At 44.8% G+C, this 14,543-nt stretch overlaps 1 protein-coding gene across 11 annotated transcripts in view; it reads left to right on the forward strand.

Moving 5' to 3' along the window:
• The first annotated feature begins 418 nt into the window (after window positions 1-418).
• astn1 (astrotactin 1) overlaps window positions 419-14,543 on the forward strand; it is a 393,364-nt gene continuing 379,239 nt past the window's right edge. For all 11 annotated transcript variants that reach the window (XM_079347778.1, XM_079347781.1, XM_079347782.1 and 8 more), the window contains exon 1: window positions 419-782. In XM_079347778.1, the coding sequence (XP_079203904.1) occupies window positions 479-782 (304 nt within the window). In that variant the 5' untranslated portion in view covers window positions 419-478. The remainder of the gene's footprint in view (window positions 783-14,543) is intronic.

The following is a 14,543-nucleotide window of genomic DNA, read 5'->3' on the forward strand; positions in this document are numbered from 1 at the left end:
AAACTAGGCGACTAAAGCTCAGTGGTACAGTAGGCTAAATAGTGACGTAATTATGTATGCAAATGAGTGTTAAGAGGGCGTGCGTGCCATTCTATAATGAAAGATAAATCTTTTGGTGCTGGGAGCCACGGGGCACTCAAGTTGTCATGTTTGTTTGTTTGTTTGTTGTGTATGCTTAGCCATTATAAATCCATTTGGACACTTTATCGATCAGTTACAGTAAATGGGTCAAATGCATTAGCATCCATACAGTAAATGTAAAGGGTAAAACGTACAAAAAATAAAAGCCCAAAAAAGGGGACGATTGATCTGATGAGATACAAGAGGCGCTTGTTTCCCACTCTGTGAGAGCCCGCCGGTGTACCACACACTCCCCCCCTCCCTTCACTCCCTCAGCCCGGCGGATGAGAGCGCAGCTGAGAGACCGAGGCATCCTGCGTGAAACAGCGAGGAGGGGAGAGGAAACGGAGCTGCGGAGATGGCGAGCATCAACATGGGGCCGACACCGCTGCTGCTGCTGCTGGGCTTCGCATGGCTCCTTCTGCTAACACCTTCAGTCCGAGGTCTGAACGGCGACGAGGACCAGAACCAGGACACCGAGTGCAAGATGAAAAGCGTCACCGTGTCTGCGCTGCCGTTTCTGAGGGAAAACGACCTGAGCATCATGCACAGTCCGTCGGCCTCCGAGCCCAAGCTGCTGTTCTCCGTTAGGAACGATTTTCCCGGTGATGTCGTGGTGGTGGACGACCTGGAGAACACCGAGCTTCCCTTCTTCGTCTTGGGTGAGTGTTTGGTGACACCACGCCGGTCTCCGCGCTTCATTGGACTCACTAGACCCCCTTCACTCTTTATTATTACACCAGAGCATCTGTCTATTAGCTTAGGCCTGGCTACAAACCATGTTTCCACCAGTCTCATTGTCTATTTCAGCTATATGACAAGGAGCATGGAGAACTAACGCGTTTATCTGCGTCTTTAATTTCAGTCTATCAAATGATGATAATTGGTGAAGCGCGTGCTGTTGATAAGACTGTGGTCAGGTGTGCTACATCAACACTGAGCACTTCTTTGTAACATCAGGCCATGTAGCATCCTTATGCTAACAAAACTCCGCTCAAAATCTAAAAAGCCCTAATATAGTTTAAACGGAGCGACACAGTAGCCTAATGCTTTGTATGTTTCTTGTGTTTATGGTACCTCATGTTAGCTTACACACGTGCTTCCATGAGCTACGTGTGAGGGAATCTGGACTTGCTAGTTTGGAGAACAAGCAGGTAATGCTACTAAACTTATGAGTTGAGTTCAGTGACTCCTGTCCTCGTGCTAATGTGTGCTGACAGTGTCTCAGGTGTTGTTAATTGATTGGCGCGCGCGAGTTCACGCTCTCGCGTTAGTTTATGTGCTTAATTTAATAAGCGTTGCTCATGATTGGAACTCAAGGAGTCCACACTAAGTGGAGGTGAAAGTGTGTTTGGTGACGGCTGGTTTGGCAGAGGCCGGTAAAGTTTGCATTGTGAAAGTTAGCTGGCCGCTGTCCATGGTGCTGAACTTCCTGTCAAAGCTGCTGCTGCTGCTGTGAGCCATGGGGAAGCACCGCGAGACTCTGTGTGGCTTAACTCCAGAACACTAACGCTTAAAATAGTAACACCATGACTAACGCCGGGTGATTTTTACCTGATATAATTTCTCAAATAAAAAGTACTTGTCATCAAAATATGACAACACATGATGGCATTGAGTGGGGTTCGTTTGTTTTCCAAGTGTGCCATGTCTAACATGTAAATAAGTGTCATGAGAGGACCCAATAAAAATGCTCAATAATTACAGAAAAAATAGAAAAAAAAAACAGTGAAACTGGAAACTTGGTCTTTGATCCACCCATTGGACATGTGAGACTTCCCTGGTGAAGGCCCAGTCTCATTGACGCATGAACAGCTGCAGGAGAGAGAAACTATTTTGGGTGAAAATCACCCAAACACGTGCCTGTAGCAAAAGTATGTTTTGGAGAAGGGGAAACACTCATGCCTTCAAAGACGATGCTGATGCTACACAGGGACCGGTGACACAAATGCAACATAAGTAAAATCAGGTAAGCAAGTTTGCTCTGGCAATAGTGTTCTCAGGTTAAGTTGTCATGTTTCTACACCCAGTGAAGACTGAGTGTTGTTTCTGATGGCTCTGGGCCTGATTGTGCAAACATGTTGTTATTCTACTGACCAAGCAGAGTCAGTGTTGAACAGTAAAGCATTTAGAGAGGATCCTGTGAGTTGGCGGTTTAATCTCGACATGTCTCTTTGCTGCAACTTTTGCCTGCCTGTTTGAATTGCATTTTCCTGCTTTTACATGGCTCTGGATATCTGTGTTTCTTTTGTCTCTCGTTTATTTTTATTTTTTTTTAAAGGTTTATTTTCGGCCTTTTTGCCTTTATTGATAGGACAGTGGATAGAGTCGGAAACAGGGAGAGAGTGGGGAGAGACATGCGGGAAAGAGGCCACAGGCCGGACGCGAACCCGGGCCGCCCGCGCGAGGAGCAAAGCCTCGCAACATGGTGCGCGCGCTGCCGCTGCGCTATCGGCGCCACCTCTCGTTTATTTTTTAATGTGTCTTTTTTTTTTTTTACCTCAAACGTTACTTCAGAGAAATACAAACATACCCAACCTTCAATGCAGGCATAGAAACCCTCACATTCACTTTCATACATTCAGGTTAGTCTGACGCTTCTGAGCAGCATAAACGACACAGCTTCTCCCCAGAACTTCTCATAAATACACCATCTTAGTCGCTGTTTAATTTATGTGGGGATCACATTTACACTCTGTTGGATGTTGTTGGTATAAGGCAGAGTCAGAAAGGGAGGAAGAAAAGAGGCTGACACGCTAAAGAAAATTGGAGTATGGCTGCTCTTAGTTTGATTTTGTTATTGTCCAGCCTCTTAAACCTATGCACCATCTGTTCTCCATGGGAAATCTGACATTTAAGCTGTTTCAGTATTACAAAAAAATATATACTACTTTAAGTCCTGCAGCTTAAAACCATTTGTATTCAGGATTTATTCAATCCCAGCAGCCACAACATCACGTGGTGCTGAAATAGCTGTTATAGAATAGACTGTGTGCATGGCATTATTGTCGTTGGACACTGAACAGGGTTTTCTTGCCCTGGTGACACACGTGTAAGAATTCAAAATGTTCATAAGGTTAACACAATCTGAGAAAGTCACTGACTTTAATCAAGGACATCTTCCATCCAATCACACATGTACAAGACTGCACATCACGTTCACCACCACGCCATGGAAATGACCTCTGCTGGACACTGAGTGAGTCACTCCAACCCTGGTCTTAAATAGTTTGGTAAAAAGATGTGTCACAGATTCTTGGAGCCCATGATGAGATCCTGTCAAAGGATGTATTAGTGAGTGGACCAAAAGTTTAAAAAGTCCAAGAAAATAAAGAAGAATGTAAAAGTCTAAAGCAGCAAAGCCCTCACATCGTCGATTCTCTAACAGGCAAACTTCGGAAACTTTTTTTCCTCCCGGAAACTTTTTGACACTTGATGCTTCAGACATCTTTGGTTTGTGTCCAGGATCTGTACAAAAACGTGAAACAAAGAAAGACTGTCCGCCTCCGATTGAGACGAGCGGCTCAAACAGAGACAGTCAGAGCAGAAACTTGACATCAGAGCTGCTGTTTTGTTGAGTGGAAGCTCGAGAACGCAGACGTCACAGAAGAATCATTGCTTTATTTTCTACTCTAAATCAGACCCATTGGCAGTTTTCACAGACTTTTTGGGGGATTGTTGCGGCCTAAAATGCCTGAATTCGAGGCAGCTTTTCCAAAAAAATTGAAATGCATGTTGCGATGTTTTTCGCTGTTTTTTGCAATTAAATTGCGGCAGGAAGCAAATATTGCAAAATAGATTTTTATTCATGTCAATTATTTTTGTTGCACACACTTCGATGTGATTGAGTGATATTTTAACCTGAGCAGAGCGATTTACTTTGTGAAGCATATTCATCTGTCTCCTTCTCACATAGACACACGTGCACACTGTCATTTTTGTATGGCCGCGCTGAGCTCTTTCCTCTTTTCTGAAAGGCGCTGTTGACTTCACGTTTGCTCTTTTCAACATGTCTGATATTCTCTGTATTTTATATCTTCCTACAGATCGTAACTTGTACCCAGATCGTCTTTGCTCCGTGTCTGCTGGGTTAAAAAACAATCTAAAATATTAAACCTACAGTAAAAATTAACAGAGCAGTGTCAGCTACACAGCGGCACTATGTCAACAAATTGTTGTCATGGAGACAGGACGGATCAGCAGCGCTTTTCTTTTCAGCACTCAAACGCTTCATGCTCACTCTCCTGAGTGCAGATAAACAGGAAGTGAGTTTGGTCCGTGGTCACTAAACCTTGGTGACGTATAGCTCGCTGTTTTCACAGGGGACTGCTCTGATTGGTGAAAGTCACGGAGAAAACTATTTTTGTTGTTCAAATTTGCAGAAAAGTTGCGGTGATTGGACAAAATTGCAAGGTCGCCCATAAATCGAGGGGATTGATTGAATTTGCGTGAATTGTTGCGATCGCAACATCGCGACTTCCTGGAGGGACTGCATAGGTCCATGTTATTATACAACAAGCACCAGAAATACATGAAAATACAAATGAATGTACTCATCAGGTTTTTACTAACATTAATAACTTACACACTGTGGGCCCGCTCCCCCCTTCATACCAACGTGAGCAAAGGCCAGACTATATGGATCCTTGTCAGATTCTTCTGTGGTGTGAGGTGTGTTAACGTTTTAACCTCCTCGATCTGCTCGGGAGACGATCAGGGACGCCTTGATTTGAAATCGTCAATATGAATCCTGTTCGATATTTTTGACAGGAATCGTGCCGTGTGGGGAGAACACCGAGGGTGTCCGAGCGCGGGCTTAAAATACGTCAGGAGGAACCCGGCACGACATGAATCCCAGCTGGACGTGACGACAGCAAACCACAAACCAACTGACGAGGAAACGTTCACCGTGATCGATGCACTGGCTAACAGCTAGCTTCATTTAGCTTGACCATCATGTCTGCTTACTCTGAAGTCATTGTGTTTGTTGAACCTTGTCTGTGAAAAGGCCTGCCGCTCTGTTGGGTTGATGTCCCCTGATGCTGTTTTTATTATTCCTGACTGTTTATGTCATGAGGCCGCGGTGACTCTTCAACAGTTAATTGAACAGCCTGCTTTGGACGACGGTTCATTCATTATGGGGCTGACACATAGTAATGAGTGTACATGTGTGTGTAACATTTGCTTTACTCCAGGATGGGAATACCTTCAATGGAAATTCCCCATGTCAACAGCAAACTCACGTTTAGCATTTAGCCTCCTGTTAGCAACACTGGAGCAGCTCCAGCCTTGACTGTCTCTTTGTTGTCCTTCGTCCTCATGTAGGTTGAGGATGTTGGTTTTGGTGTCTTCTCAGGAAACACTATCGATGTCACGCTCACATGCTGCGGCTGCATCGACGAGCAGCAGTGATGATATTGAAGCGTGTGTTTCAGCAGCACTGTGATAAGATGCAGTCTGAGCGCTGGTCGTGTAAACACTGAACTCTTCCTGCCTCATGTGAAAGGGTCCTCTGAGTGGCTGTTTGAGCATGCAATAGACTCCTTGTGATTAATGGTGCGCGCGCTTCCTCTTGGCATATTTTTATGTCCCTTTAACAGGAGAAGAAACAAAGTCAGCAAACATGTTCAGGTGGGGAGTCGTCAAAAAAACCCATCCTTGGGATGTAAATCAAAAAGACTTGTTACACTCCGGCTGCAAAGAAACTTCCCGTCTGATTCCTGTCTTTACTGTAGAATCTGCAGTCTGAGTGGCAGTGTGAATGTGGGGGTCTCACACAGTGTAAGACGGTGTTAACTGTGTGACTCGTTCTTATTCAGCCTTCAGAAAGCAGCTGTGACTGTTTTCCACTCGGCAGAGTTTGCACTCATACTCGCTGCAGTACGGTCGCGGAGCCTCCAGGGACAGCTCTGAGGACAGACCCTCGTCCCTGGTCACCCGTCCACTCTTTCGATCCAAGCAGCTCTAGAGTACAGCAGGGCTTGCTTTAAAACCACGAGGACCGTGATGAAGTGGTGCTGACAGTTCCATCAGTGTGCCAGCACACTTGTGAGAGGAAGTGAACTTTCCCTTGCGTCACGTTGCGTGCAGTGTGTGACGGGGAGGGCCGCCCACAGTGTGTGTCTCAGTATTTTACACCATCTTATTGGTTGAACCGGTTTGTGGGACGCAGCCAACTTACTAGATTTAGAACGAGGCATCGACAGTGCTTCCTATGCACCAGATGTTATCACCATGTGGAGTGTCCTTTGGTCCCTTGATAGGTGATTTATATTCTATCTATGATTACTGTTATGAGAGCTGCTATCCAATCATGACGACGGGGAGATCTTACGGAGAATAGTGGAAAGCCTCGAAGGCTTCTTTCATCCCAGCTTTGTTTTTGCCGGTCCTCAAAAAAAGGAGACCATTTAATGTTTAGTCCACCGCTGAAGTACTTCAATCAGTCGTCTTTTGCAGAGAAAACAAATTGTGTTTTTAAAACGCACTGTGTGGAAAGTAGATAATTGTGGTGAATCATTGACACCAGAATTTCCTCTTTAAAAACTCTCTCCTCTCAGTAGAGCGAGAAGCCGCGGGAGCGATTTGAAATGAAGTTAGCCTTGTTTCAACCTCCACATGCATGGAGCGTGAAAGCGAAAAGATTGAGCATTGTTTTAAATGAAAGACGACTGGGGGGCTTTGACTTAAGACCCCCTCCACTTCAATCAGTTTAACATAGAGTACTGTAGCTGAGCACGCAGCTGCCCTCCCGCTGGCAGCTGGAGCCCGTCCATCCTCATGCAGGTCTGATCAGGAGAGCTCATCTTCAGATGACTCCCACAGTCATTAATTGAGATCCTGAAGACCTCCAGGAGACGGAGATCAGATCGTTTTCAAAGGATGATCTCATTGTTCAAGTTAGAAACTAAAAGGTGGATGCCTCATTTTTTTTTGGCTGAGAGAAAATTGAATCATGTTTTAGAGGCATGCTGAGATTTGTTTTATTTTCTACAGCTCTTTAGCTTCTTTGAAGAGACATTTAAGAAGTGTGTCTGGTTTTCCTTCTTGTTTGTGTGTGTGTGTTGAGTGTTTTTTTAGGGGGTGCTATTTAAATTCCAATTTTTGTCCTCCTTTTAAAGTGGCTCCCTTTTTTTTCCTCACCAAATTGCTTCTCTGTGAAGCCTCTATAAGAAGCAATTTGAAAAGAGGCCATTCTGTGACTGACAGTCAAATGGAGCTGCAGGACTGCAGCCACTCGTTAGTGTCACAGAAAGCCGGCTACGTTATTAGAAACTTACCCTTTTGGTGTGGTGCCATAAATTGTGCAGGAGGTGAGGTAATAAAGTCGCCCCCTGGGACAGACTGGGACTGGGTTTGCTGAGGCTGTGATTTGCACATCTGGGCCAGAGGCTTGGAAGGAAGTCAGCCCTTAACTGCCTCCAATTCAAATCAGCTCTCTGAACAATCATTTGGCTGGTACCATTCACACCCAAGCCAAAGAAAATGTATGTTATTGTCCGTCTGAGCAGAATGAAGCTGCGCTGGTGCTTCTGCATTAGCTTTGGGTCCTGAATGCAGCATGACGACGAGCAGCCATGCCTGAACGACAAACCATCAGCTGATTATCATTGCAGCTAAGTGACCCATTGTATCGTTATTTCTTTGTACATGTATCATTCATTATGTCATACAGATCACTATGGCAACCAATCTCACAGCAAACACTGGACTTTGAGTTGACAAGAAGTATGATGGGTTCAAGAGGGGAAACAAGGTTTGGACTAGTCCTGGGAGATAAAACATAAACGATAATTATCCAATAGCATTTTATCAATACAAATATAAGACATGTTGGAAATAGACTCGTGAAACCAAACCTGTAATTACACCACCCAAACACTGTGAAGGGGGCACCAAACGAAACAGGCTTTCAGACACCACATAAACAAATCCTCTATCTTCTCTTTTAGTTCAGCTGCTCGCTGCGCTCCGAAGTATAAACCAAACGTCCACTGGACCTTCACCTCACCGCTCTGTATCATCTTAAATCTCCTGTCCTCACCTCTCCCACCGCATTTACACTGCATTCACACAGCGCAGGTGAAAACGTGTTGAACACTGACTGTATGCTGCAGCGCTGCCTGAAATCACTATCAATAATTGCGGAGAAGAGTTCCACAACTCTGCCAAATACGAGCACTTCTATTATGCCGAAGCGGATGTGAGCAGCGGGTGAGACCCTGGTGTGAAACAAAGGGCTGCAGCGTCGCCCCCCTGAGCAATTAAAACTCCCCTCATTTACTCCGTCATAATGAATATGTTCCAGAGACTTCTAATTACTGAACGTGGAGGGGGCCACAGACGCTTTGCTGAGCTTAGCGAGCACACAACTCCTATTAATTGGATTTTCGCACGCGCTGAATTGCTTTCACTCCGTGGAGGTGAGTTATTTCATCTCAGCCCTCCAACAAACAGCTTTTTTTAAATCTCCTGGTCAGCATGTCTTCAAAGAGCATGTTGGGTGGAAAACCAGAGTCTGTTTTTTTTACTTTCTTTAAGTTCTGTTAGGGATGTTTTATTAATCAAGTGAAAGCTTGCACTCTTCCTGACTCTGCTTCTTCACATTCAAGTGCTTCAAACCAAACCATTGTGTTCAGTGTCTTTAATGACGGATGTAAAGATTCATCGTGAGGCGGTCAAAAGGCGATTCCGAGGAGTGGAGGTTCGAATCGGTTCTCTTAATAAACCGAGTCGCAGTAACATGCTGAGGTCAGTAGCTGCAGAGCAGAAGCGGTCGGTTGTAATAAACAGGAAGTGGACGTATTTTTTAGAAAACGAAAGAGGTGAGACGATAATAGACGAGACAAAGTGTGTGCAAATATGGCACCACAAAACACGATGCAGCGTTTAATGGACACCACACTGAGAAGCTCGGCTCGCTCCCCGACTCTGTGGACATACATCGAGAGAGAATCTACCGTGAACACAGGCGCTGTACCTTTAAGCTCCAGGGAGTGATAACGCTGACCTCCCCCGACCACGGGGCCCCTCTCGGCCCCCACAACTCAACTCAACCGCGTCGAGTGATGGGTCCATCCCTTCACTGGTGTTTCACCCACGTTTTTAAAAAAAATCTTTATTTAACCAGGAAAGAAAACTGTCGCAGACAACACGAGCAGCAACAATCCAAAAGATACAGATAATAGATCTGAACGAGACATGTTTATTTCGAGTCATCCACAAGCACATCAGAGAGGACTTCTACAGCCTGATGTCTCTGGGCCTTTCTCACTTCTCTTATTTGCACCGAGTGTCCTCCGAGTTGTCTCCTCCACTTGCGTCTTAGTCCCGCCCACCAGAGATGCACGGAGGAAACGAAGCCGAGGAGAGAGGACCGAGGAAATCAGCTTTAAGACACCTGAGACGTCGTTTCCTCGACAGCGTCACATGACGCGACATCAGCTGATCATGTTCAGCTGTCAATCAGTCGATCAGCTGTTTATGTCCACACAAACACGCACTGTATTATTTCTAATCAAACACACACACTGTATTATTTCTAATCAAACACACACAGTTACAGTGTTTAGTTTCTTTACCTAATAAAAAAATCATCTGAAGAACAACCTGCAGTCTACTCATAACCAAAAGGACAGTTTCTACTGACTAAAAGATTTCATTTTGAATTGTCTATAATTATTGATTATTATTAATCAGTTTGGACTGAACCTAGCCTGTATTTAGACAACCAACTCTGTATTTTATAAACGGATATTTATGTGTCAGGATACTGAAAATGATTGATTAGAATCTAAATGATGAAACGTTCAGAAGATAAATAAGTGAGAATATAAAACGGACTCCTCTTCATGTCAGACTCTTTTTAATCCCAGCTCATCACAGACCGACTCTTTACAAACTCACTGATGTTCATCATCTGTTTAAATGTCCGACGCTCCGTTTAGCCTCTTTTTAATGTCCCTCTTTTCTCCAGTATTAAACTCTGCTCATGTTGAGAAGTTTCACTGAAGTCTGATCCGCTGCAGCGTCCAATCAGTGAGTGATATACGAGAAGGGGGCGTGTCTGTCAGTGAAAAGACTTCCGTGAAGTCAGCTCTCGTGTCTCCTCGGTCATCGCTCCTCGGATCAGCCTCCTCTCTCCTCGATCCTCTCTCCTCCGTTCGCTATTAGAGCTTTGGGACGATCCTCAACATGGCGGCTTTGAAACTACTTCCGGTTCGGCCGAGGACCGAGGAGACTGCAAATAACGAAAGTGAGACGTACCCTCTGCCTCCAAGTCATTTCACTTCCTCTTAAAAGCGTCCAACCAGAGGAGCCCCGCCCCTCGATCAGGATCCAGTGACCTCTGTCCTCCCAGAGCCCCGCCCCTCAGCTCCCACTCCACCACATCGCCATCACAGCCCCAAGTATTCCAAAGTGCCAAAAAGAAGTAGCACAAAGTGTTTGGATTCATTTTTCACTTGAACATTTCCCCTGTCGGTGTACATTGAGATTGGTCCTGTCAATCCAGGAGAAAGTGCTCCTGCATAACAAGTCAGATGGAACTTTTTCACAAACTTTTTCTTTTTTTAAGCTGTTTCTCAGAGTTTCTAAGTTTGCTCGACGTACATGAAATCATCACAGACATAAGATAGATGTTCTCAACAGTCAGAGTTTCCTTTTGCTCTTTGCATCCAGAAACTCCCCCAGGACTGTGTGTTCCCTCCTCACAGACACACACACACGCGCTGCTGAGAATATCAAACTTCCCAGCTCCATTCTCTAAACACCGGCTCATTTTAGGACCAGGGAGGTGGGGCTGAAGTTTATGCGTTTATACTATAATAGTTAAAAAGAAGTCAAAAGTAGTTCAAATATTGAACATGAAGATCTATAATACAGTAGAAGGGTTTCAGTTCTGCCCTGAACCCTACGCTGCTCTCACTGCTTCTTTCCATATTTGTGTGTGTGTGTGTGTGTGTGTGTGTGTGTGTGTGTGTGTGTGTGTGTGTGTGTGTGTGTGTGTGTGTGTGTGTGTGTGTGTGTGTGTGTGTGTGTGTGTGTGTGTGTGTGTGTGTGTGTGTGTGTGTGTGTGTGTGTGTGTGTGTGTGTGTGTGTGTGTGTGTGTGTGTGTGTCTACTGAAAGCTGAAGCTTCGTCTGCTTCTGATTAAAGGAGTGCTCTTTAGTTTGCTGCTGTTTAAATGGAAGCGTGTGGGAACAGTGAGCCGACTCTCAAAGGTCCCTGAAGGTGCTGCTCTGATCGTCTGACAGGCTGCCTGTCTTATCTCCCCTCACATTATTCACTCCCTCGTTTGTTCAGTCGAGTTGAGATTTTTTTTAACTTGAGAAAAAAAAAATCACTCACATGAATTTGAGTCAAACTTGAAAGGCAGTGTTGGTCATTTTTGAAAACTGGCTTGATTTTGAAACACCCACCCCCTCCCCTATGTGCTCCCTCTAAAGCCCCGCCCCCTAGCTTACAAGCACGAGCGACCAGACCTCGGCTCATCGCTTATATTGTGTAGAAACGACGTCGTCTCGTGACTCATGCAGCATTAAGTAAAACATCATGAACCAAAAAAAAATCATTATTTTTACGACAAATTAACAGTATAAACTGCTCTGAGTGTGGACGAGCGCACGTAGGGGGAAGAGAACGAGGGGAAGCATGTGATTGGTTCATCAGATTGGTACCTCATGGCATCTTTTTTTTCAGTCTGTCAGGCATTGAAATCATTGTGATGATAGGAACTGTATTTACTGTCATCAAATCTAAATGCAGCGTCATGTCCGTCATCCGTACAGACACAGAATCCCTGACTTTGTTGCGCTCTCAACATTGACATGCCCTGAAAGTTGTCAACCCCGCACATTAAAGCTCTGCGCTCGGCTCGTCGAGGCTGAAAAGGCCAGAGACGGTTTGGACTCAAATCATGTCGCCGGCAAAAGACTGGAAATCTTGAATTCATGTGAGACCCAGAACTGATTTCTGAACCGTGTTCTCCCACAAGCTGCACGCCGAGTATTCAAATCCACATTTACTGAGGTGCTGAAGAATACAAACAAACGAACCATGCAGGAAGTTTAGATGAGGTGTGGTCTTTTCTATTGTCTTCTGAAGAACACTCATAAACGCTGTTGTTTTAGATTGCAGAGTGGCTCCTCCTTTCACTCACAGAGGATCTTTGACTGACTCAAGTTAACTTCACTTTAAACTCTGTTCATTGATGAGATGCAGCCTGGGTCCTGTTTCAAAGCAGACGCCATGACGCACATATCCAACACAAAGCTTTCAGCCAGTAAACGTATAAAGAAGCAGCACAGACACGCTTAGAAAAAAACAACAACATTATGTCCACTTAATGCAGACTTACTGTTTGACCTTTCCATATCTTATAAAAGTCCAAAGTTGATCATATCATTGGTTTAAATCTAGTTGGAGTTTTCAGTCGAAGCTCTTTCAGAATAAACACATGACTCTTGAATAAAAGCTAAAAAAGATCCCAGGTTCATCTCATTCCTGTGAAACTCCTTTTAGGGGGCAAAAAAACACAAATAAATCAGTAAACACCACCTTCAAACACACATGTGCTCCAGCCGCTGGGTGATGTAGTTTTTTTAAGAAAGTGCTGCTGCCTACACGTGTTTTATTGGACTGTGAAAGTGTAATCTGTATGCAGGCTCACAGAGGCCACAGGGAGAGGCTTAGAGCTGGACAAACAGTCAGACGCTGGCCTGAAATATTTCATCTTTGTTTTAAGATTAGGGTGGAGTAATTTATGGCACCCCATGAACAAGCGGCCTTGGAGAGTTGTTAAAGCAAATACAATGAAAGATTGAGGAATCCTGCCCTTAAGGTGCAAACGGGAGAACGAAGAAATTCAGCCGCATGAAAAGAATCTACAACTAAAAGTCCCCCGAGGCTTTTCTGGATCAGCGTCTCTTAAAGGAAGCATACATGAGAGCAGCAGACTTTTTTTTTTTTTTTGCCTCAATTTCTCCCTCTGATGTCCTGATTTCATCACCTCTGTAAAAGCAATACATCTTAATTTGCTGCTGTCATCAGCGGCTGGCCTGGAACTGTCAGTTCAAGCTCGGGGAGAGGTGTTACACAGGAGAAGGACGTCGGTTCAAAGGCAGGCCCACGTCCACTCTTTTTCTTCCCAGGCCCCGTTAGGTGTCTCTTTGATTGAAGTCCTTACAGCCAGCCTTGGTTCTCCTCATGTGTTGGGTTTTTCTTTCTTTTTTTTTTTTTTTTTTCCCTTTCAGTAAAAACTCTAAAGTGTTTGACCAATCTGGACTTTGATGCTTGAAATGTCTCGTTAACCAGGCGGGCTTTGATCAGCAGCTCAGTCAGAGAAACTGTACAAAAAAGAGAAATTGGATCAATGATCTATAGGAGGCCTGAAGTCCATAAACAAGCTCATTCATATCCAGCAGCAGGACGGAAATATTTATCTAATTTTTTTTTTGATAAACAACTTTGTAACTCAGACACCTAGTGTTTAAAGTCGGTACTGCAGTCCAAATTCATCTTAAAGAGAGCGGTGTCCCCCTGCCTTTCTGATTAGAAACATGCAGAGGCTTTTCAGGTCAGGTACGATCACTTCTACCTTCCATCGCTGCAACACCTGAGGCGTCCAAAACTGCCTCTCTTCTCTGGTCCAGACAAAAACAAACCATTCAGGAGCAGAATGTAAAGTTAGAAGGAGGACATACTGGCTGCTGCATTGTCGTCAGAGAAGACGGCACTTCAACACGGCATGTTTTCATCCTGTCTGATCACAGAGTGAGGTCATGTTATTTAATTCACGGGGCGGCTTTAGCTCAGGCTGCAGGGACTTGGCTTGGGAACCTGAGGGTCACCGGTTCAAGTCCTGGAATTTGGCCTGGTCGCTGGAGAAGTGCCATTCCAATTACTGAGCACTCTCGAGGTGCCTTTGAGCAAGGCAAAGGCAAACCCCAAAACTGCTCTGGAGCGCTCGCTGTGGGCAGCCCCCTCACTCTGAGACCTCTCCAATAATGCATGTGTTGGAGAGTGTGTGTGTATCTCAGACTGTGTGTTCATGTCCATTAAACCAAACTTCCCCTTGTGGGAATAATATAATAGAAGTTATTATTAGGACATACACAGCACACCGATCTGACCTTTGGAGTAGATTTAAAGAAAGACAGGTTGTTAAACACGTTAGATTATAACGGATGAAAGTGTCTTTCCCAAGGACACATTGGACATGTTGCTGCAGGAGCTGGGGATCGAACCCGGGACCTTTCAGTGAAGAGACGGCCCACTTTACCAACCGAGCCCCAGCCAGCCCTGCTTCATGTTAGCTGTGTGTAAAGATCCTAATCTCCTGAACATTGGGACAAGAGAGCTATCAGAAATGCTGCTGCAGAAGTCTGCCTGGATTTCAATGAGTGTGAACGTTTGTTGGTTACA

The sequence above is a fragment of the Symphodus melops genome (genome assembly GCF_947650265.1).
Source record: "Symphodus melops genome assembly, chromosome: 7".
Taxonomy (NCBI): Eukaryota; Metazoa; Chordata; class Actinopteri; order Labriformes; family Labridae; genus Symphodus; species Symphodus melops.